At 30.0% G+C, this 23193-nt stretch overlaps 1 protein-coding gene and 1 long non-coding RNA gene across 2 annotated transcripts; one reads left to right on the top strand and one right to left on the bottom strand.

The window, feature by feature from the left end:
- Positions 1–24: 24 nt before the first annotated feature.
- On the top strand, positions 25–20990 carry LOC149031558 (uncharacterized). Its single transcript, XR_016177661.1, has 5 exons — positions 25–163; positions 7298–7503; positions 19916–19990; positions 20067–20758; positions 20853–20990. It is a non-coding gene; the product is annotated as an uncharacterized LOC149031558 (long non-coding RNA).
- On the bottom strand, positions 261–3682 carry LOC107065954 (Protein phosphatase 1c interacting protein 1). Its single transcript, XM_089175441.1, is given in 3 exon segments — positions 261–2045; positions 2048–2431; positions 2752–3682. Coding segments are annotated over 3 exon segments (2901 nt in total). The 5' UTR covers positions 3484–3682.
- Positions 20991–23193: the final 2203 nt, after the last annotated feature.

Consider the following 23193-nt stretch of genomic DNA (forward strand, 5'->3'; position numbering starts at 1 on the left):
AATTTATTGCAGAATTTCAATCGAAACTTCTCAACTGTCAAGGACAGTTGATCTTCTGCAGTTGCTAGCGTCGCCTTGGCAAACGACGACAGTATTGTTCCGTCGGTAATGCAGAGAGAGATAGAGAGACAATTATCAACTATCGCGTAAATTTCAAATTAAGGTATTTATCTAATTCATTTATATTGTTTGTTCAAATGTTAGAATTAATTAGAAAAAAATCATGATTATGTTTGACAGTTATTACATTATTACGATCATCATTTTTTGTTCTTTTTTTCTTTCTTATTTTTCTTATCTTTTTTCGAGGTATCCGTAATTTTGAGGGCATCGAGTATCTCTTGTTGTTTAACTTGAGTTTCAACGTGGACAACATCAGGCTTTTTTCGATATCTGTTAACAGCAGCAGGAGGTGAAAATTCAATTTCCATGTCTGACGCAGTAGAACTCGATGCCACTGATTCGTCATCTTTATTTTTAACAATTTTAAATTGCAAAGGTTTCATCGGTTCTTCTAATTTTGGTACATCCATTGTTTCTTGTTTTATTGGATACATCGTAACGTAATATGTACCATCTTTTCTATGAATGTGCAATGTTGGTGGTAATTCTGCTTCTTCATCGTTTTCTTTCTTTGCTTGTAATTTTTTTACCGACGTAAAACTCATACTTCTGTAAGCTTTAGTTCTTCTGGTACGAGATGGTACAGATCTTGGTCTACTTTCACCTACGATAGATCCAGCTTTAGCTTCTGTGAGTAATTCGCTCAAATATTTTCCTATTGCACCAGGTTTCCAACCAATTCGTGGTTTTAAATTGTAAAGAGTACTACTGGTATTCCATAACCAACCCATATTGGCTGGTACTCTCATACGAACATCTATACAATTTTTATGACCATAATGTACACCAGGATAAACATCACCGATCGAATAAACATAACGCATAATACGTTTGCTAACTTTTATTGGTGTTTTAATATTCCTATCACCAGATGCTCCTACAAAATTGGCCTTCGATTTGTGATGTTTTCCTTTGTCACTTGCTTTACTACCTGTCAAAGGTGTTGTAACACTGATAGCATTGACAGATTTTATCTGGGTCGTTGATTTTTTAGTAGAATGTTCAATATTATCGACGGATTCAATTTTACTCGTATTCTTTTTAAGTCTCGATTTACATTTAGGTTCACCGCAAGGACCCAAATCAATTTCCAATGGTGCGGGTGGTGTAGGATCGGTTTCTTTAGACTTGTCAGTCTTATCTTCCCTTTTCTCTTCTTTCTTTTTAGGTTTACTATAAGTTATGGTAGAACCATTATCATGTATCGTTGGTACAGCTTCTCGTACGATTCCTGTACGACCTGGTACAGCTATCGTTAATGGGGTTGGTGTAGTATAAGCCATAGAAATATTATCTGTCTTAGTATCAAATCTATTCGTTACAAAACGTGGATTGCAAGGTGCTGTGCATTGAGGATTCGGTGATGGAATTTGCGAGGCAATAAGTTTTGCTCTCTTTTCTAATTGTGTTTCATCAGTTTCATAATCCTTACTAATATCTCTACCAAAGAAAGGACTTTCTGAAGGATCCATCAAACCCAATCCTTCGAGACCAGGTACTTTACCCAAAGAATCAACAAATTCTTGAGCTTCTTTGAATGCACGTAACAAACAATCGATTCCTGTACATGGTTTTTTGTCACACTCTTTACCACCTTTATTCCAAACAGGTGGTAAATCTTTTCCCGCGCAAGTACAACCAGGTTTTGCTGATTTTAAATGAACCATACCAGATTTACATGATGAAGTTTGCTTAGACGATTCTTCTGGTTTCTTGTAAAGACTCGGTGAACCGGAACACACGCAACCTGGTAATTCATATTCATATCCTCCACCTTCCAAACGATTATTTTCTTTGATAATTTTATTACCGTACCAAGTGAACTCGATGTTATCGTCAATGTCGATAGGCGTACTTGTACCAGGATAATAATCATCTCCACTTCCTCCACCTCCACCTCCTCCTCTTAATCGGTCATTGTTTTTTATCCCCATTTTGTTTCTTCAATTCTGGGTGGTAAATTTATTTTCTTTTTACATACTGTGCTTAATATTTTTGGATTTCTTAATTTCATACAACAAAAATTCTGACAACCAGATCGACATATCAAAGGATGATGAATAAACGTTTGATTTATTGGTTGACAATTGCAAGTTGATTCGTTTGGATAAGTTTGATAAATCAAATCACGGTACTCACGATTGTTCAATTTCTCAGCTGACGTTAAATCTTTGAAAATTGGATCGTTTATCGATAATCCTACCGATGATGATGATATTGATGTCAATTTATCGTTCATCGAATAATTTGGATACGAAAAATTTGTAATTGAACAAGAATTTAGGATAACATTTTTAAATTGCGACGGATTTTATTTAATTTGTTTTATTTTTGTTTTTTCAACACATACGCCATTTAATTTAGTATGATCAATTATAATTAAATGAAATTTATTGAAAGACGTTTGGTTGTCATGGTAACATTTATTTTATTTTATAGATTAAATATTTGTTATATATTATATATATATATATAATTAAATTATAGTGTTACATATATATATAATATATTACATATTTTAATTTTTAATTTCAATTGCGTTATTTATTTATTTATTTATTTAATTAGATTCCATTTTTTTTTTGCACAAATTCCTTTATTTTAATTTTAACGCTTCAATCATTTTCTTTTCTTTCTTTTTTTACTTCCCTTTTTCTTTTTCTTTTGCTGATCGGAAACTTTGACCTCAGGTTTGGAGATTAATTTTTCATGTATAGATTCAGGTAAAGGATAATTAGCTTTGATTAAATTTTCACAAACGTGTGGTGGTATGTTTCGTTCTACGCAAAATTCTCTCATATCGTCTTGTTTTTTAAAAACAAAAAAGTTAGGTCTTAGTTCATATTTCGTAGTTATGAATCGTCCTAAACAAGTGATTTTCAAATTCATATCCAACATTCCCGATGGATTTTCACCAGGATCTTGTAAATGAAAACCACCGTTTATCGAGAATGGTTTAGGCATATTTTCAGGATCGTTAGTTGACATTGATACTTGGTCGCATAAACAACCAGACAATTTTACGGTAGTTTCTGCCAAAGGATAAGTGTCACCAATACAAAATACACCGATTGCAACATTGGCAGTTCGTAATTCTTCAACGAGTTCTTTAGGTCTTCTGATAAATAAACAACTTCTACCAATGGAAAATTTAATAATCCCATTTTCTCTTATAGGAGGAATTTTGATTGATTCAAAATCCTCACGTGTGATTTCAAATATTGGCAAATCGAGTAGTTTGACTTTAATCGTGACAGATTGTTCACCAATTTCTTTAATTTTATCTAATGTCAATTGTACTTTATCGATCAATACTTCGACAAGATAAATTTGTTTTTCTTGACTACCGAAACACGACATAATTTTAAATGAAACTAACCTAATTTATCTTTTAGTTTGGATAATAAAAAGTGCGGACAATTTTTGTCAGGATTTGTGCGAGTTGAAAAAGAGTTTTGGGTTAATAGTGACATTAACAAACGAATTATGATGTTTTTGTTGGACTCTGTGAAACATTTATATTATCCCTTTAAAAAAAAAAAAAAGAAAAAAATAAACACATTTAATGAAAGAGTTGAGAATATTATATAATAAAACGATTTGTCAGGACTTTTTTTTTATCTGTTTTTTATTTTCTCTACAAATAATAGATGTAAGAAATTACATAATAGTATTCCTCGAATTTTAGATATATGTTATTTAGTCGTAGATTATTACGTAGCTTTAACATTGACTGTATACTTAAAAACTTATGGCGCGAAACACGATGCCATAAACCGTTATATTGGGACCCCTGTAAGATAGGCGTTTCATTTCGTCGTAGTGTTTTCTGTTTAAGAAATTAATCATTATGTCTGAAGAATTTTCTCATTCTTTTTCTTTCTATCATATTAAATTTACCGTTATATTTAATATGAACATTTAACATCAATTGAAAATGCATCTAATTAAAGGTTATGTTACGTTAAAATACAATATTCAAATACTTTAACCAATTATTTTATTTCAAAATATTATTGGTTCATATTATTGGTTATTATCGACCAATTATAAACGCGTATAGAATACTAAAGTTTTTTCTTATTGGTCGGCGTCCGACATTGCAATTGCATTTCCAATAAAAATACTTCAACGCCATATGCAAATATGGTAACGAGTGATTTAATGAGTAGACATGTTATTCGCATAATTAAAATATTCTTACGAGCGAATAAACAAGGTCAATGTTTTGAAGCAAGGAAAAAGAAAGATGAATAAATGTGTTAGTATTACACACATATATATATATATATATATTTCATAGAGATACGAAAGTATATCGAAGAATCTGATTTACAGGAGAAAAAGTTTATAAACTACTGCGTATTATTTATTTTTTTTTTATTAAACAATTCTTTTCTTGTAAATGTAAAAAAGAAAAAAAAACAATCGCGAACACACCTGCGTTTGAATATTTTAATCTTATAAATTATGTTAACCTCTCATGGTAATAAGTAGATCATACTCTGTAAAAAAAAAAAAAAGAATTGTATAAAGTAGAGCCGTATAAAAAATGGCGACTATTTTATACAAAGAATAAAAGTTCAACTAGGTAATTGGTACAATAATGCATTATAATTACAAAATTCATGTAAAATAATTAAAACGTTCCTTGTCAAGGAACATGAATGTTAATTTTAGTATGAAAATAATTGTCTCTTGACAAAAATTCGGGTCTGAGGGGGGTTAAACAAAACTGATCAGGGGTTCGAAAAAGTTGATATCCGGCACTGTGAGGTTTAACGTTCGTGAAGGGTTAAATATGCGAAGGAAAAGTCACCTTGAAAACGGACCGTCGTTCTCGTAGTTGGGTCCTGAGAGAGGAGCACCTTCTGTCGGGACCATGCTGGGTCCCGAACACCAACAGCCGAAGTATGCGCTAATTGGTACGGGGTGCAGCAACACACACACATACACACAGAGGTCCTTTATATTGGACATGGTGAAAAGGAGGATGTGGACGACTATAGTTGGAGAAACGAGAAACATATAAAGAATGAGAAAGAGAAAGAAAGATGGAAATAAAGAAAGGAAGGAAAAGGAATGAATGAGAGAAAAAGAGATAGAATGAGAGAAGAAGGATATCGCGAAGAAACACCGTTGTGGGTGCTCATGGTCAGAGGGGGGGGACTTCCCCATGGTTGGAAGCTACTCGAAGGATGAGACCAAGTTAAATTCCTTTTGCTGGGCGACACAGAGAAGCGGCTCGTTAAAATGCTTCTGAGAGTTTTGGAACTGGGACTCAACCATGCGTAATTGGCGATTAACGATTAATACCAACCTATCCTTCCACTCATATATATATATACCTAATACTTTCCTTTTCTGTTTTATTTATTTCAATAATAAATATTAAGTTTTTATAAGTTAGATTCGTAAAAGAAACTACACTTTTTATACTGCGATTTAGAATACTAATTGTGATAGATTTATTTTGTAATTAAACTAATACACTTTTTTTACAGTACAGAATAATTTGACTCCCGTAGTCATTACTGAGCGGGAGCGATACAAAAAAATTGGTTAGAATGCAAAAAATGCAAAATTTTGACGGTTTTAATCTTAAATTCTATTAATTAGGTAATTTATTACTGTTACACACATGCGCAATGTTTGGAAAGTCATATAAACAACATTGAATGTAAGAATATTGATAGATGACAACCTATCAGTGTGAAGGTGAATTTCGAATAGGACGGTACTCCGATCATATACTTGGTGTTTTTAAACAACGATACACATTCCTTTCGATTAATTAACAATTATTGAATTGTCCTAATACACTTTTTTTACAGTACCAAGATAATTTGAGCCTCGTAGTCATTACTGCACAGAAACAATAAAATAATTACATTACAATGCAAGAAATGAAACATTGTCAACGTTATAATCCTAAATTTAATTTAATTAACTTCTTTCTCCATATTTCTTTTCTCTTTTATTTATTTCAATTATAAATATGAAATCTTAATAAGAGTTGGATTTGTTAAAAAGAAATTAGACTTTTTTTTTATACTGCAATTTTTATAATATTAATTATGCCAATTTTAATTTGTAATTGTAAAATTGTTGTTATATAATATAAAAGTTGATTGTTGTATTTTTATTTTGTTTTTAACTTGAAACACTTAAATAATATTAATGAATTATTCTTCAAGTAACTGTTTTAATAAATATATATCGTTTATAGATATATCTTCATCCGATTTAATTAATCTCTGAGAAATATTCAACATAATTTAAAATCATTGTTGCATATTTTATTATAATTATACTATGTAACTGTTTGTCCGTGTCTGTATATTCGTGATTTATAACGATGACGATTGTTTCGAATGATAGTTTTTATACTATGAGATATTATTTTTGTCTCATGTTTATGTTTTTCTTTATCTTTCTGAAGGATATTCCTACGTCGTGAGAGAGAATGTGCAATCGTAAGAAGAAGGTATCCTTGTAGATAATGCTTAAGTTTTTACTCGTTAATGTACTTGATAATCTTACAAGAATTCAGGGTCACGTTGTTTCTTTTAAATTACGAATTATGAAAGATTCAAGAGAAATTCAATGAAATTAATTACATTTACAATTGTTTTTATTACTTTTTTATAACTAGATGTAGTATATAATTACAATATACTATATAGTATATATACTATATATATATATACTATAATATCCCCTTATAAATATATAATTATAAATATTATAATTTATAATATTCTTATAAACAAATTTATATTATATATTATATTATTATATTAATATATTAGCTGTATATTAGTTATATAGTATATCTATATATAATTATATATTATATAACTATAGTATAGTCCTTTGTTTGTTAATATACAATAATATTATAATATTATAAATATATATTAATATACTATTAATTATTATAAATTATATTATAATAAATATATATTATAATATTATTTATATTAATATAAAATATAGTCCTTTGTTTGTTAATAACACAAATAATTGAACTTATAATATTATAATTTTGATACTCAATCAAACTGTTAATGTTATTTTACATTTCAACAAAGCAATTACATCAAACAACAAAATTTGTTTACCTTCAATAAAAATAGAACAAATTCTAATTGTTTTCAATATTTTGTTTCAGGTGTAGCAGAAAGTAGCAGTCTACAAAACAAGTGTGTCTTCCAAACACGTTGTTCTCATTAACGAATTACAAGAAGATAGGATAGAAGGGTGAGTGTAATCCAATTGGTAAATCTAAAGTTTGAGAAAGGAGCAGCAGGCGCATTCGTCTTTGGGATTTTCGTTGATGATCTAGATCTGGGTAGCACCAGGAAGCCAGGATCGAAGGTAAAATTACCGGTGCCCATGAAGGAAAAGAGGCCTTCTCGTTCGCTTGGCTTGAGAGGTCACAGGTCACTAGCGGTACCTTCTTCTGCTTCTTCTTCTTCTTCTTCTTCTTCTTCTTCTTCTTTACAACAGAGAAAGAAAGTCTCATCCTCTTTCGTCCTACCAGCAACAACTATCACGCTGATATGTATTGCACGCTCCAGTACAAACGTTTCTTGCCAATACGCGTGCACAAACACACGTATATATAAATGCATACCGGGTGAGATATTAAAACAGGCTACCACAGTACTTAAACAACTCGATTATTATATTTTTATATAAAAATTTAATGTCACATTGTTGGTTTTCCAATGAACTTCGAATTTATTGAAATTTTGTCTGATTTCTTTCAACTTTAGGATACAGGATAATTTTTATCGTGATTATTTTTAGTTTTTATTGCTAATTTAGAGGTTATCTTTAGATCTTTAGGTACTGTAAGTTCTCAATAGATGGCACAGTATTACAATTCAATTATTTCACGTTTGTTTATTTTTCCTTCAGATTTACATATGACATAACTAAAAAATAACTGAAATAACTTAATAATAATAAATATTATTATATTATTATACACGAATTATTATATAATATCACGTTATAATGATTTTTTCTAAGTTTAAACTCTTTTTTAAGGGATACTAAAAAATGTTTCAACTAAACGAGAAGTGAAAGGTTTTTGTAGAAACTTATTATTTAAATTGTAAAGGAAAAAAACAGGAAAATATTAAGATGAAAAAATTAATGGTAAATTAAATCAAAATCTTTACACATATATATATGTTTTAAGTAATGTGTTGTAATATTAGAAAAATTGATACATATTTGATAGTTTGTTTTATATATTTCACCCGGTATAAGTAGATGTACCACAAGTAAAGTAGAGTCTCTTACACTTAGCAAATACATACATAAATACATATATATATATATAGATATAGAAGAAATAGAGTTTACAAGAATAGAACGTGAATTGTATTGAAAGGTTTGAGTGTTCGTGCGAGGAATACCAAAGGATATGGCTGGGGGCGATTACGCGAGTTCTATGACAGTAAGAAACGAAAGAGGGATATTGTGGTGGATGGGGGAGGGCAGGGATGGAAAGAAAGGAGGACGAGAAACAAGAATGAGTGAGAAAGTAAAGGAAGGATATTAGATGGTTGCTATCCCGCAGCGCTAGACGAAATTTGTCAAGTAACTGGTGGATCCTAATTTGTTCTCGTACATGTCTAGAACATGATGGAAACCATAGGTGGTGGCTGACTGACTGGCTGGCTGGTTGGGTTTGTTGATTGTTAAGTTGGATCGATTTTATGTTTAGCCCTTTAACGTTCCTGTTCTTAACGACTTCAGTGTTAGGTCATTGGTCAACTACACGTGGTTACATGAAAACTTGCTGGTTTTATTTCTTTTTGTTACTATTTCTAGGTTATGGGTTTCTTATTTTTTTTTTAATTTTGTTTTTGTAGAAAGTATGATAATATATAAACCTATTTGTTCTAGTATTTTTAATACTATGATTACTAGTTATAGTTTTAAGTCATATTTCGTGTCAAATTCGTACGCTTAGATTTAATAGGTTCTTACAATATTTTCTTTCTTTTTTTTAAGTGAATAATGATTTAATCTTCTTTGTTTCATGTATTTAATACCTAATGCTACTGTGTTAAAGATCGTGTACATATATCATGAAATTGCATTAAAGAAGAAAGGTCATGAAGAAGAAGAAGAAGAAGAAGAAGAAGAAGAAGAAGAAGAAGAAGAAGGAAAGCTTTCTAGTAATACGATCGTCAGGACTATTGAATTCTCTTTGTTAGTTTTCAAAGGTTATTTTATAAACGGTCACGAGTTGAAATGAAAACAAATGAAACAAAAATTCTACGCGTAGGTTTGACGATTAAAATTCAACTTGTATATTATTTCATATGATTGTAATCAATAATTTAATTGAAATGTACACAAGGTATTTTTTATGTTATTTTATTAAAACTTTTGATATTAATAAAATCAGTTGTATTAATAAAATAATGAATGAAGTGTGAGTATTAAAAAAAAAAACAATTATAATAGTGTTCATGAACAAAGCTTCCTCTTCTTCTTCTTCTGAAATATATGTAAATGTAAATGTACTTATGCGTGTGTGTATATACTAGTAGGTATACTAATTACAAAACCAAGAAGATAGGCTTTGATGTATTTGATATTTGTATTGAAGAGAAGTTTAAGTAGTGTGTGGTTAATTGTAACCGAAGCGGTGTATGTACTTTGATCCGAAGAGGGCATGCATGTGCATCGGACTGACTCACGGGATGCATCGTGATTGCATTGAGAGAAAGAGAAAGATAGTATTTTCCTTGGGATATAGGGTTATCAGACAGAAGAGAGAAAGAATAAAAAAAAAAAAAGGAGAAATATGATTTCTCTTAGCCTCGAGACAGAAACCGTAACTACATATGGGCTTTAATATACAGCAGATGGCCTGAAACAAAGTAAATTGTCCCGGCACGTTATTAGTACGAGATTGATGCGCGTATCGGAGTCTACTTTAATAGAATTAACTATGGTATATACGTATGATGTTCCGTTATGGGGTAGTATAGAGAAAGGGGGTTCCTTTTTTGCTATTCTTTCTACCACGTCATAACGTCATTTAATATTACTTAACCTATTCCAGACCACTGGAACACAGTTTCCAGGAACCATTTCTTTTTCTTTTTATTATATTGCCAATTTTACTATGCCAAATTTTGTTTTTAGAAAATACTATTATTATATATTAGTCTATATATTTAATATATATAATTAGTATATAATATTGTATATAATTAGTATTTATATTATATGCCTATATATAGTATAGTAATATATAATATATATTTAGTATAGTGTAAATACTATTTAGTATATATATAGTTTATATAGTATACTAAATAGTAAATTATAGTATAGTATAGTATACTTTAGTATAGTATAAATACTATTTTAGTATAGTATTTATACTTATTATATTGCTAATTTTACAATTTCAAATTTTGTTTTTAAAAATACTATTTATACCAAAAAATAGTCCTATTTCAAATACTTTATTCAAAATAATTGATAATAGTTTAGTATGATTGCACACATGGTGTGCAAGTGGGTCCTTAAATAGATTAAAGTATATATAACAATCGATTATATTATAATATACCTTATTTGGATTATTCCTAATTCTATTTTATTTTTTATGTGTATTTAAATATTTATTTTATTATATATTTTATGTATGAATGTGTATGTGTGTGAATTCTTTGAAAATAATCAAGGACCCAACAAAAGACAAATTTATGGTGCTTATTTGGATATATGCCACAAGTTTAAAAGAATTAATGACTATTCTTTGTCCTTCCATTCTGACGACAGCAGCTCTGCAGTTACACGTGCACAGGTAATTGCGTTAGACTTGACATTTATTTTACGATGGTCTTTAACGACGGTTTAAGATGAACGTAACAATCGTTTTCGTTGGAAGCGTCTAAGGGAATTACTGGTTAAATAAACGACACGACTCTCTGTATTTTCAAGGTCTTTCTCTCTCTCTTTCTCTCTCTCTCTCTTTCTATTTCTCTCTCTCTTACTTATTCTATTTCTTTTCTTTTTTTTTTTTTCATAAGAAAGACCAACCAAGAAGTATCGATCATTTTTTGTGACATAAATGCTCAACCTTTGCTTTTCTTTATTTCAATATTTTCTACCGAGCAAAAATATCCTCGTTAAAAATTTTTTTTTAATTTGTTTGTATGCGTGTGTTTTCTTTTTCTTTTTCTTTTCTTTTCTTTTCTTTTTTTATGTATATGTGTACACGTTAAAGAAGAAGAAGAGAAGAAGAAGTAGAAGAAGAAGAAGAAGAAGGATAATCGTTGCAAGATCATTGCCGGTGTACATTTTGCAGTAGTAAAGTGTCGAAGCTAAAACGTTAGAATATTTTAGCAATGAATTCTCAAAGTGTTTAAAAAAAAAAAAAAAAAAAAAACGTTCGTTGAAATTCAACTGAAAGTGTTTTTAAGAAAGTTACCTGGTAAATTTGATCGTTTATTTCTATTGCTTCTGAGAATTTTCACACGTAGAAACAAACCTTTTTCTTCTTCTTCTTCTTCTTCTTCTTCTTTTTCAAGCTTACCTTTTGTAATTTTTCACGTTATGTTTTTTCCTTCACTTTCACGTTTTACTTCGTAAGAAATTATTGAAAGAAAAAGATAAAAAAAAAAAAAATAGAAAAAAAGAAGAAAGATGAGTGAAAAGAATGAAAGATCAGTGTCAGGTAACAACGATCATTATTTAACATTAGCTAGTAGTAGGACAGAAGTGTTGAACACCAAGGGTTGCGATGATTCTTGACGTTAAATCGAAAAGGACTCATTAAGAAGAGATCAGGCACTGGTAATGTAAAATATATGAGCTATCTAGGATCATTTTTCTCACATTAATGTATGATATCGGGGTATGATGATGACCATGCTTCTTCCTTACTAATCCAACATGGGATTTATATGGACAACAAAAGAAATTTTCAAGATATGAGTTACCAATCCTTATCCATGCTACATCTGGGGTATACTGATATGGGAACTTGTAACAGAGTTTTAAAATATTATTTAATATAAGGTAGAAATGATTTGCTGTTTTTTTTTTTTACAATATTAAATATTTAAATATATTTATAATATATTTTGGAATATTAAGTTAGTATTTTTATATATAAACGTTTAGTGTGTGTTACATTTTTGGTTTCCAATGAAGATTGAAACTACTGAACTGATTTTAATGAGATTTCTTTTTATTTTATGCGATTTATTTCAACTTAGTACTAGTTTAGTACTTAGTACTAGTATTAGATAGTTTTTATCGCAATTATTTTGTATTTTTTATTACTAATTTAAGGATTTATTATATTTAGAAGTTATCTAGGTCTTTAGGTACTGTAAGTTTTCAATATTTGGTTAATATATTTTATTTAATTTTATTAAATAATTTATCCTATTTCAAAAGATTAATTAACAAATTTTATATATATTTTTGTAGTTATATAAAATTGTTGTATTACATTTTTGGTTTCCAATGAAGATCAAAACTATTGAACCGATTTTAATGAGATTTCTTTTTATTTTGTGCGATTTTTTTCAACTTAGTACTAGTTTAGTACTTAGTACTAGTATTAGATAGTTTTTATCGCAATTATTTTGTATTTTTTATTACTAATTTAAGGATTTATTATATTTAGAAGTTATCTAGGTCTTTAGGTACTGTAAGTTTTCAATAGTTGGTTAATATATTTGATTTAATTTTATTAAATAATTTATTCTATTTCAAAGGATTAATTAACAATTTTTATGTATATCTTTGTGTTACATTTTTGGTTTCCAATGAAGATTGAAACTACTGAACCGATTTTAATGAGATTTCTTTTTATTTTGTGTGATTTATTTCAACTTAGTACTAGTTTAGTACTTAGTACTAGTACTACATAGTTTTTATCGCAATTATTTTGTATTTTTTTATTACTAATTTAAAGATTTATTATTTAGAAGTTATCTAGGTCTTTAGGTACTATAAGTTTTCAATAGATGGCGATGTATTACAATTCAATTATTTCGCTGTATTTAAGTCATACAGTTTTTTTCAGATTTACATATGACATAACTTTCTTATTCTCTCTAAAAAGAGAATAAGAAAAATGATAAAAAAAAATTATTAAAAAAAAAAGGAAAATAAAAAGAAACGAAAGTTATAGGAGTGTACGAAATCAGTGATAGTGGGGGTAAGATTTAAACGGGCAAAACAAGTATATTTAGAATGCAGAAACCGGCTTGACGTTAGATAAAGAAAGAAAGTAAGAAAGAAGGAAGGAAGGAAGGAAGGTAGGAAGGAAGGAAAGAAAGAGAGAAAGAGAGATATCGAGAGAAGAAGAAGAAGAAGAAGACGCGTTTTGCACGAAAGGTTCTTCCAGGATCGCACATAACTTTCCCCATGCACGATCCTCCGTCCGGATCTTTATGTGCACTTGTTCTCTCTCTCTCTCTCTCTTTCTCTCTCTTTTTAACTTTCATGTAAGATTCTAGAATAACTGACTATACGTGTGTATTATATCTTTCTTTCTATACGTATATATATATATAAACCTACATACACACACACATACGTACGTACACATTCATACATATACGTTTTACACGAATAAAGAAAGTGATGGTGGTAGTAGGAGTAGTAGATTTGAGTTTACGTTAACGTACTCGACTATTAAATCGCATAAGCTATCGGTGGAAAGGTCGTTAGCAGGAACCCCATAAGAGTTGCTGAACCCCAACAGCGGTACGAAGACAACCTGGATGAATCTTCGAGAACCGGGTTAGATGCGACGACGACCCATGTGCACAAACGTACTACCTACCTACCTACCTACCTACCTACCTACCTACCTATCTATCTGACACTAATACAACTATCATCACGTGTATATGTCTTTAACTTTTATCGTAGTAATGGTTAGAAAGAAAATAGGAAGAAATAAAGGAAACTAGATAGTTTGTTGAAGAGAAAACGATATGAGAGAGAGTGAGAGAGAAAGTTCACTTCATCCTCTTCCCTTTCCCTTATCTTCCCCCACTCTTCCAATGAGAATTTAAAAAAAAATATTCACTTTAGAAGAGAATAAGACTGAAAGCAGTTGGTTCTAGGAAATATATATATATATATATATATATATATATATATATATATATATATGACTAAACTATTATCTTATTTTGAACGTTTCGATGCTAGACAATATTTTCTTTTTATTCTGATTACGTTGAGAAAATATCTTCTCTCTCCATTATGGAAACCATAATGTTTCAACGTATACTGTTGAATCGTTCATGGGTTCCTTCTCTCTCTCTCTCTAATGTATGTTACTTTCGGTACTGAAACTTTTCTATGTATTCCTTTAATGTTTTCTAACACGCCTGTTAACTGATATCGTTAATGCGTATTGCAGTGTGTAAGTTACCATTTATCGTGAGTGAACACATTAAAACGTATAATACGTTGGCTATTGTAGATATTTTACATTGTAACAAATTAATGTTCAACTTATCAGATCGTAATCTTATTTGATTTTACAAATTATTTCTTAGTGTTATCATGTATATGTTATTTATGTATATTAATTTGTACGGATTGTTTGATCTCATTCTTCTTAGTTCGATCGTTTTATTATTCAATTTGGTTTTTTTTTTCGTTTACTTCATACATTTCTGTTACACGACTACTACCGTTATGAAACTACTGTTTACGTGCTATAAATAATCATAATTAACTAGTCTAGTATGTTGCTTACATAAATAATTAGATGCATTTAAATCATGCATGGTTATGTATATATATATTCTCGAACGTTTATTTGCATATGATCTTCGATTTTTTTTTCTTCTTTTATTGATTCTCTAATACGTCTCTTTAAGTTCGAATTTCAAATAATATCCTTGAGTCATTTATTTTTTTTTATTTTTATTTCCTAACTATTATATAGTTAATGATACATTACAAAATACGTTCAATCTAAATATATTATGAGAAAATAGTAGTGGCATTTCTATCAGAACAAAAGTTCAATAGATGTTTAAAACTTATATATACTTTTTTAAATGTAATAATAGTCATTAATGTGGTCAACGTTCTAAGGATAAAAAAAAACATACAATTATTTATAATGATCCTTGTACGTTGATCCTGATAGAAATAAAAGCACAAAATGAATAGAATAATTCTAGTAAAGTTGTCTGGAAAGAAAAAGAAGAAGAAGAAGAATAGGAAAGATGAGGATAGAATGAGAATGAAAATGAGAATGAGGATGAGAATGAGGATGAGAATGAGGATAAGGATAAGGATGAGAATGAGGGATTCCGTCAGTAGCGAAGTTATACTCTAGTGGTGCCATGTCACGATTACGTTAGTCTCTCTGGCGTAGAATAAGCGTCCACGAATGGACCTTAGGGTGGGGTCAAGCTTAGGTTGCGCAACTCTTGGTTATATTGCGCTTGGCAGTGGTGCCTTCCAACACGATTGCCACTTTAAGTGCGCCATAATGGCAGTGGGCCCGCCAAGAAGAAGGCGATCTTAAGAAACGACTCACGATGCCTCCCCCCTCCCCCTCCTGCTCCTCCTCATTCTCCTCACTAAGGCCCCTCGGTTCTTTCCGTCTCGCCCCCTCCACCACCACTCAACCCCCATTCGTCGTTCCTATGTTAGTTCGTTCCTCTGTTCGTTGGTTCGTTCGTTCGTTTGGTTCGTTCGTTTATTCCATCCCGTCCGTTTCAGTTTTACTTGCTATGTTCTTTCTCTCTCTCTCTCTCTTTCTCTCGTACTTGCTCTTTCAACTTGGCTTCGGGTCTACTTCGTAAGGCCCCCGCGGATGCGGATCGCCGTTGGGCCTTTCACTGGGGCCCTGCCTGCGGGCTTACAGGTCGCGACCTCGCCGCGGTCCACTCCCTCTTTTCTCTTTTACCTTTACCTCTCTTTCTCTTATATACTTCTTCTTCTTATTCTTCTTCTTCTTCTTCTAGTTTTATTTTTTTTTTTGACTTCAAACATTTTTACTTCCCTTCTGTTCTTTTTTTTCTACTTATTCTTATTATTATTCGTCGTTTTAGGAGTTTGTGTTTTTACCTTAAAGCAAACTATTCTTTCTTTAACTTTTTTAAAAATAATTTCTATTAATCTTTTGACAAATTGATTTTCAATCAATTTACATTATAAAATTGGAATTATTCTTTCATCAATACTTGATGACAATGAAAATGAATCTTGTAACATACAAAATAGTTTGCACACCCACATTAACTGATATGAAGTTGGGTCTTGTTTTGTTTATTTGAGTGTTGATGGTAGTGGGAGAGGTTTAGAAGAAGGGTTACAAAAAGTAGTATCATCCATCCACTTGAAGAATACTGTTTTCACGGTGAAGTCGAGGGGCCCTGGACATTGAAGGATACGGCTCTGATCAAACGATAATTGGATAGATTACGCGGAACCTCCTCCAACCCTGATAGCATCGTCTTTTGTGCGCCCCGTTTTATGTGTTACACAACCGACGATCCACTAACACCCGTATTCGATTACGATATACCTTAACACACTTATATATAAGTAAGAATATTATCAATGTATAGGTGTGTGTATGTACGATGCTTGATTTTCTCTATATTTAATCCGTTTTAATGAAAGGAGTGTGAAGGAAACGTGAGACAGTAATCGAAGTACGTGTTGGACCTGTAATATTCTCACAGTCACCGGATAATAAAAACAAAAAAATACAACAACAAAAATAACAAAAAAAGAAAGCAACTTTTACCATAATCATTCTAGCGATTGTTCATACTGATTTATTTATGATATTGTAGTTGTTGTTGTTGAAATTAATTATTTATTAGATATTGGGTGTAATCATTTATATGATTTAATTGGTATTTATATTTTATATATTATTTTATATATTATATGAATATTATAACAATATATTTTATTAATAATTATAATTATCAATTATATATATTTTTATTAATAATTATAATTATTAATTAATTATATTTTTATTAATAATTATAATAAAATATTTTTGAATTAATTGGTATTTATATTTTATATATTATATTATATGAATATTTATAATTCTATTATTTAACTGTTACTTTTTATATTTCATTATCAAATCAAATTTATATTTATATATTATATATAAAAATTATTTATTATTCAGTTAATATTAATTATTAATGAATTAAAATTAATGTTTATAATTATTGATATGTGTTCAATTGTTAGTATAACATCGTTAAGAGAAATAAAGTATATTGTTTTAATTATATGTTACAGTAACGAATGGGTATCAAGTAATATAATAAGAATGATGGTGATAATTATAAGGTACATATATAGGGTGTTTGATGGGCCATGCGTATTTAATAACCGATCAATCCGTTCGATCGATCGATTGAAAGATTAAACACAAAAGGAAAGAAAAAGAGAGAAACAAAGAGAGAGAGAGAGAGAGAGAGAGAGAGAGAGAGAGAGAGAGAATGATCTTTCAATACCGGTCTAGGTTCGTTTGCGTTACAATAACGTGTCGTCAAAAAATAAAGAAGAGTAATTGATCCTAACACTGTAGAATTTTTTGACCCTTAGCAATCATGGTTTCATAGCATGAACAATAAATTTTCATTTTCAAATTAATTGGTTAAATGTACTATAACTAATCGTATAATTAATTGTATTCATTTTTAAAAAACATTTTTATTTAAATTAATGTATTTTGATTTTAGTAATTGGTTGGTTCATAAATATTATAGTTTTGTTATTTTATTTATTTAGAAATAAGAAAAATAATTGTGCATGGATTTATATGTTATTTATTAATAATTTAATATATTTTATTTAATTTTATTAAATAATTTATCCTATTTCAAAGGATTAATTAACAATTTTTATGTATATCTTTGTGTTACATTTTTGGTTTCCAATGAAGATCGAAACTATTGAACCGATTTTAATGAGATTTCTTTTTATTTTGTGCGATTTTTTTCAACTTAGTACTAGTTTAGTACTTAGTACTAGTATTAGATAGTTTTTATCGCAATTATTTTGTATTTTTTATTACTAATTTAAAGATTTATTATTTATAGGTTATCTAGGTCTTTAGTTACTGTAAGTTTTCAATAGATGGCAATGTATTACAATTCAATTATTTCACGTTTTTTTTTCAGGTTTCTATATAACATAACCTAACATTGCTTTTGATATTTTTTGGAGTATTATTATTTTATATATTTCATTCTAATTATGGCATTATTTTGTGCGTTGTTATAATTAATTAAATATTTTAGAATTATATTAAATTATATAATTTTATAACAAAACCACAGCACAACGTGTGGCCGAAGCATTCTAGTAATATTATATATAGTACATAGATTCAATATAAAAAAAATAGGAGTTATGATGTAAATATTAAAAGGACGAAAAAGGTGGGAGGAATTGTGGAGGAGGAGGAAAGGGGGGACGTATTTTAAAAGCGTTAACATTTCATTCACGGTGGGCCCCCCCTTTTATAGTTGTGCCTGTGGGAAAATGATCCGTCGTCAAAAGAATCCTGATGACGCTATAAAAAGCGTTAAATTCATGATTAGACGCGGATTCGCGCATGCCCTTGCTCGTGCCTTCTTCCTCTTCTCTCTGTCACTCTAGATTTCTTTTATTTCTTCATTTTAACTCTTATTCTTCTTCTTTTCACTATACACGGACTCAGACTCAGATTCATAGTCTTTTCTTCCATCTAAGACATTGCGATTTCTCGGCTTACACCAACCCAACCAGCCAACCAACCAACCCAACCAACAGGACGTCCTAGCTTTCAGTATAACTCTCTTTCCCCCCCCCCTCTCTCTCTTTCTATGTTTTTTTTTTTTCATTTTTTTTTTATCTTGAACGACCTCACAACATCAATGCGACCAACTGAAATTCCAAGTGGACGATTCCGGTCTCACGGCACGAGCTGGACTTCCGTTAAATGTTGCTATCTATCTCTAAGAAGAAATAAAAAAACATTTATATAGATATAGAATATATATATATATATATATATATATATATATATATATATATCTAACAGAAAAAGAAAGAAACACGACATGATCTAGAAACCATTTCCTACTTTAACTTATATATATATATATATATATATATATATATATATATATATATATATAGATAATAAATAACATATAGTAAAAGTCAAAGCTTAACGATTTTCTGACTTAATTCAACAACACTTTACCCATTGGCTACTTTTTATATATTTTTCTTTTCCTATTCTTCATTCTCAGATAAGAATTTAACAAAATGAGACACGTTTGTTGAAATTAATTCAACTAATATAATCATTATTATCCATGATTGTTTCTAAACGATTATTATTCTAAGGTGAATTTTAATCATAACATTTGAAAACATATATTTCCGTATTTCCACGTGGTCAGTTTTCATGGTTTTAATTCAAGGAAGAGTTTCCTAGATCTGTACAACGATTTCCAAGTTACATAGATAGATACTTGAAAGGTGTGAAGAATTCTCTCAACTGTAAAAGAATTCAAAAAAAAAAAAAAAAAAAAAAAAAAAAAAAGAACAACTTGGCATGCAAAATATGGCGTAAGATTCCCGTAACGAGGAAATATACATAAATGTGGTTTTATAGAGAAACTATGGAGAACATCCAACGTGCGTTACCATTTAATTTTGTTACACCAAGTGCCTAGAAATAATAATAATAATAATAATAATAATAATAATAATTTTCTAGAAAGAAAAATGATGACGTGTGTATATGAGGATGACAAGAACAACAACAACAACAACAACAAAAACAACAAGCATGGTGGGTTGGATATGACTTCTAACTTTTCGTCCGTGTAGAAATTTATGACATTAAAGTTTTGTCCATGTGTTCTCAGGTGATGATAATGGTAGTGGTAGCAGTTACCTACATGAGAGAAAAGTACGGAAGACGAAGCTCTGTTGTAAAAAAAAAAAAAAAAAAAAAAAGAAGAGGTATAATGAAAGAAGGCAACACGTAGCGTGAACCTAACGCGTGACAAATTTGTCATGTCACGGTTAACTCACGTGCGCTTTGTTGAAAGAGAATACTGGACCACCTTGTAATGATATGTGTTAAGAGTTTGATGGTGGTTTCATTCCCCATTCCGTTTAAACAATGAAATATCTTTCTCGATCGATTTCAATGTCGATAGTTACCAATACTAATCTAAGGTATAAAACCTATATTTATTATTCGTTTCGTAGTAACCAACCTAACCACAATCTTGGGAGTTGGTCGATGGGTTTGTTGCACTACTGTGTGTAAGAGGGAACAATTCTAAAGGATAAATCTTATATTGTCGGTACGTACACACCATGGGTATTGGTACTACCACATCGTGTTTCTTCTCGCTTAGTATTGAAAATACTTTCGCACGATCGGAATCTACGAACTGTTTGAAAGTGTAAGAAGAAGAAGAAGAAGAAGAAAGAAGAAAGAAGAATGAATAACTTGATGCAATATCGGAACCAGTTTTATCGTTTCAAATGTTTTAAAAGTCCTCTTTTAACAGTGAATACTTATAAACATTCATTTATTGTTTTAAATGTAAGTTAACAAATAATTGATTGTAATAGGTATATTTTTGAATTTGTAGTTTTGGATATTTGTACAGGTGATCAATCGAATCTGTTTAAAACAGGAAGAAGAAGATATGTGACGTTTAAAAGGTATTCATGTTTCATCGACTCACGTATGAAATCAAGCTGAAAGAAGAACTGCTGTTACGAGTAGATCTTGTGCGAGTAGCGATGGATGGTGTGCCGAACAAGCATGAAGGGGGGTTGTCTGAGACTACCCAGGGACGTACAAGATCGATACATCATGGTGACCCAGCGGGTGGAACACTGATACTATCTTACTAACCCTCCAATAGACTCACACGCATTTCATTCCTATCAATCCATAATCTTTTCTAACTTTTTCTTTTTCTCTTTTTTTTTCTTCTACCTTAGCGTCATTATTCTATTATTGATCTATTTTTATTTAATTCTTCTATTCATTTATATTATTTATGTATATCTATAGATGAAATATGCTTAACTTAATTCAATGTAATTAATTGCATCGTATTTTGAGTTAACCTACAAAAAAATTCGAATTGTATTTTGTCAATCAATTTTGAGTTAAACTTAAAAATGAATTCGAATAGGAAATAATTATTATTAAATTAGTCTTTAAAGTTATTTTTCTTTTTTATTGAAAATATTGTATATTTTTGTTAGTAAAATTAGTCTGATTTTTATTGAAATCCTTAATGACAATTTTGAATACGCAATTCACGTTACACCACCACCCGCGTGTTTATTTCTTCATGGAAATCGTGTGGGTACTTTTTTACTTTTTCTTTTTGAAACATCCTTCAGAGACACGTAGCACCATTGTACGAGAATAAGATTCTTAGTAAACGTTTCGAAATTCACAAGTGGTACTTGTCTAGTATCTGTTTTGTTCTCGCCATATTTAACGCCTTTAACGCGTTTACCAATTATTTTGTTAAAGATTCAACATTTAAAATTATACTATATGGATATTATAAATTAATAATATTAATTTTTCATGAAAAATCAAACGAATCAAAATTCAGTGTGTTATATTTTTAGATAAATTTAATCGTAAAGAGAAAATTATTGAAGATGAAAACTTCTTTAGAATGAAAGTGATCTGAAAAGTAAATAAACGCGGTCGGTCAGGAAACGGAGCTATGAAACGGAGCTATGAAACGGAGCTATGAAACGGCTGCTATACTAAATAATAAGAGAAAAAGAGACAAACATATAGGATTGAGCCAGCGAGAGAATGAGACGGAATATAGCTATACAGTTTTTCCTATTCTCGGTCTCCTCTTTATTCTATGCTTCGTAGTTATCACTCCTGGTTGTATATGTGTGTGTCTGTGTGCGACTGCATACTACAAAGCGTGGACACGTAATCTTTCGATACTCGAAATGTTTGTAGGTAGGAACAATAGAACGGTAGCAGAATAAACAGAGATAAGCACGTAGGTATGTAGAAAAAAATCAATTTGTTTGTTAGAGAAACAAAATTGTGTAGTCACAATGTGTTGTTGTATTTTTTAGATAAATTTAATTGTAAAGAGAAAATGATTGTTTGAAATTCTAGAAGACAAATGTAAAACTAAAATCAATTTCTTGTTAGAGAAGTAGTTTATGATTATTTCTTTATTTCTTTGGTAGAAAAGTTGCAACAAGAAGAAGAAAAATAAGAAGAAGAAGAAGAAGAAGAGAAGAACAAGGCATTGGGGAACCGTTGCCGGTCTCGAACGGACAATTACGGATATCGATCGATCGTTGGGGTCACGCCTACGATCGCCCTCGTTACAAAATCATCGATCGGAAAGATTAAACAAAGAGTTCGGACGAACAGTAACGTCTCTTTTTCTATCGTTTCAACTTATCTTTCTTTCTTTCATTCTTTCTCTATCTTCATTCTATCTTTCTATCTTTCAGATCTTCCTTTTCACGTTCCCTTAGTGTGTACGTTAAACTTTCCGTTCACCGTGTATATTTCGTTCGTTTTCTTTTCTTATGGTTAGTAGTGTAACTTTGTTTCTAGAGAGAGTAGTAGAGGAAGATGTTGGTGAGGAAACGATAGGCAATGTCGATAGGAAAAGAGAAACTCGACGAATTGTTTCGAATTAGTATTAGAGAGAATGTATGTATATATATGTGTGTGTTTGTGTGTGTGTGTTGGTATTTTAAATTCTCGACCAAGATATTTCTCATTAATATTCATATTTTCAACATTTCTTCTTATTTAGGATTAGGTAAAAAAAAAAAAAAAAAGAAAGGAAAGAAAAGTGTTGCATAATATTTCATTTGAATGATTGTGAGAATTATTGCAATTTTTTCTTTCTTTTTTCTGCTTTTTCCAATAATTTTATATAGCAAAATTATTGAATTTTAAAGTAATTTTAATATTTTAAATACAATACAATAATTATATGAAGAATATTTCAAATT

Source organism: Polistes dominula, unplaced genomic scaffold (genome assembly GCF_049000335.1).
Source record: "Polistes dominula isolate Pdom_NZ unplaced genomic scaffold, Pdom_raw_medaka contig_17, whole genome shotgun sequence".
Classification (NCBI taxonomy): domain Eukaryota; kingdom Metazoa; phylum Arthropoda; class Insecta; order Hymenoptera; family Vespidae; genus Polistes; species Polistes dominula.